The sequence below is a fragment of the Bubalus bubalis genome, chromosome 10 (genome assembly GCF_019923935.1).
Source record: "Bubalus bubalis isolate 160015118507 breed Murrah chromosome 10, NDDB_SH_1, whole genome shotgun sequence".
Lineage (NCBI taxonomy): Eukaryota > Metazoa > Chordata > Mammalia > Artiodactyla > Bovidae > Bubalus > Bubalus bubalis.
The window spans coordinates 22,622,283-22,624,806 of NC_059166.1; the positions used below are offsets into that span (position 1 = coordinate 22,622,283).

At 49.0% G+C, this 2,524-nt stretch overlaps 1 protein-coding gene across 2 annotated transcripts; it reads left to right on the forward strand.

Annotated features, from left to right (window-relative positions):
* Positions 1-1,479: 1,479 nt before the first annotated feature.
* Positions 1,480-2,197, forward strand: SF3B5 (splicing factor 3b subunit 5). 2 transcript variants are annotated; one of them, XM_006075210.3, is made up of 2 exons: positions 1,480-1,881; positions 1,984-2,197. In XM_006075210.3, the coding sequence occupies exon 1, from the start codon at positions 1,597-1,599 to the stop codon at positions 1,855-1,857; it is 261 nt and encodes an 86-aa protein (XP_006075272.1). In that variant the 5' UTR covers positions 1,480-1,596; the 3' UTR covers positions 1,858-1,881; positions 1,984-2,197. The 2 variants fall into 2 exon arrangements, with proteins under 2 accessions (XP_006075272.1, XP_006075271.1); XM_006075209.3 differs by having other exon boundaries at positions 1,482-1,877.
* The last annotated feature ends 327 nt before the right edge of the window (positions 2,198-2,524 follow it).

A 2,524-nucleotide genomic window follows, 5' to 3' on the forward strand; every position in this document is an offset into this window, starting at 1 on the left:
CTGTTTAGTTGCTAAGTCCTGTCTGACTCTTTGCAAACCCATGGAGGGCAGCAGCCAGGCTTCCCTGTCCATCACCATCTCACGTGCTTACTCAAACTCATGAGAGCACCTGAAATTTACTCTCTGGAAAATTTCGACATTCAATATAGCATTAACTATAATCATCATAATGTACCTCTCTAGACTTACTGGTACTACGTAACTGCCACTTTGTACCAGAATAAAAGTATTTTAAAGTTGTCTTTCACCCCGTAAAGAGTTCTTTCTATATGGCTACCATACAGTTTACCCATTCATCAAAAGTTTTTAGAGAAACAATCTCTGCCAGCTATGAGGATATCATAAAAGAAGCATATGATACATCAACAGAAGCAACAATTTTTCTTAAGTAGTTTGTATTCGTGTGAGGAAGTTCTTTAAACCAAAAATTGGATTTAAAGTGATAATAACAGAGGTAAAGAGGAAGAATTTTCATCTGTCTGGAGTAGCCAAAGTCAATTTCAAGGAGATACTTTTGAGGTGACTTAAAGGGAAAAGTGTTTGCCAGGGGGAACGAAACATTACAAGCAGCGGGAACATAAGAACGGAGAACTGGGGAGGCGAGCAGCATGGAACGTTGAGAAAGATTTATAGGCTGAGGGCGTGTAAGGCGGGGTGAGAAGTTGAAGGGAGAATATCAAAATTAGAAGCTCAAGACGAAGGACCGGCTTGATGCAGGCGCCTGAACGTGTCGGAACTGGTGCTGTACTTTAGTGACCAGACAGGAAACGGCAGCCCTGCAAGCGATGAAATAACTTTCCACACAACTTGTAAAACGTGGCTGGGACCAGAACTTGCGTCTCCTGACTTCAAGGTGACCCACCCACGGTTGAGAACGGGCTACTACTGTGCCTCGTTAGCTCCGAAAGCGGTGTCACACCAAGAGTTCATATTCCCAGTCCCTGCCCTGTCCTGCAGAGAGTTTCTCATGTCCATTTAGCCCCACAGCACCTGAGGATGCCTCTTGCCTCCCAGACATCTCCCTCCATTAAGCCGCCAACATCATTTTAAACATCTCTTCATTTCTTGTTGTTGTTTAGTCGCTAAATTGTGTCTGACTCTTTTTGCGAACCCATAGATTGTAGCCTGCCAGGCTTCTCTGTCCATGGGATTTCCCCGGCAAGAATACTGGAGTGGCTTGCCGTTTTCTTCTTCAAGGGATCTTCCCGACCCAAGGCTAGAACCCATGTCTCCTGAATTGGGTTCTTAAAAAGCCTGTGTTACCAGCCCTCAGAGACCACAAGTCCCAGCATGCAAAGCTCCTTTTAGGAAAGGGCTACGAAAAGGACCAGCATGCAACGCTCTGCGAAGGGGGCGGGACTCTCTACAGGGGCGGGCCACTTGTAGCGTCGCCTAGACAACTCCAATTCGCAGACAGAATACACTTCTGCTTCCGCCTCTGAGACCTGGGACCGCGAATCTGCGTGGCTTCGTCGCTGTGACGCCATCCGCCTGCGACCACGTGGGTTCGGAGGTTCCGCAGTCCCCCTTGAAGTTCCAGAGCGCCTTCCTGTAGTCGGCTGCCTCTCACCTGGGAGCAAAGGGAAAAGCGGTGAGATGACGGACCGCTACACTATTCACAGCCAGCTAGAGCATCTGCAGTCCAAGTACATCGGCACCGGCCACGCGGACACCACGAAGTGGGAATGGCTGGTGAACCAGCACCGCGACTCCTACTGCTCCTACATGGGCCACTTCGATCTTCTCAACTACTTCGCCATTGCCGAGAATGAGAGCAAAGCGCGAGTCCGCTTCAACTTGATGGAGAAGATGCTGCAGCCTTGCGGCCCACCAGCCGACAAGCCGGAGGAGAACTGAGACCGCGCCGTATCACCGCTGTACGTGAGTACCTGTCTCTGAGTTCCCCGGGTTTGCCTGCATTCTCGCTTGTTCTTAAGTGAACTGATTCTCAATGTTTCTGCTTCTCGTGCTTTCCTTGTACAGAGGTGCTTACCCAGGGCGTCCCGCATGACCTGCCTTCCTGTGGACCCTGTTTTCCTGTGGAACACAGCGTTGGGAAACCGTCAGGACCCCTGAGAACTGTGACTGGACCGTGGAGCAAACTTTAGAGGAGACGGCACTGGAGTGAGACGGCATTTAGAGGCTCGTTTTCGGCTAGTTGATTGTTGCTTTTTACATAAAGTTTAGAAATGTTTCAGTCTCTTGGTGTGGACTACTTGTGTTCTGGTGGAGGGGTCCAGGGAGGGCTTTGAAACTGTGGCTTCGGGGGAGGCGGGAGAATAGGAGGAATAAAGAAGGGGAGGGTTAGGAAGGGGTTGGGCGGGTAGTTCAGGGCCAGACACTTAAATGCATCCTGCCCAACCTTTATAACATTCCCCAACCCGGACTTTTCCCAAGAGCTTTTTTCCAGGCCCATAACGCTTTCAGTATGAAATTTGTGATCATCGTATCCCTTCTTTTTCTTTAATTAAAAAAAAAAAATCTTTGCTGGCATTGTCTTCTCTCTGCAGATTGCATCCTTTTG

Coding starts and splice junctions, on each gene's coding strand:
- SF3B5 (XM_006075210.3), top strand. CDS start 1,597: ATGACGGACCGCTACACTATTCACAGCCAGCTAGAGCATCTGCAGTCC.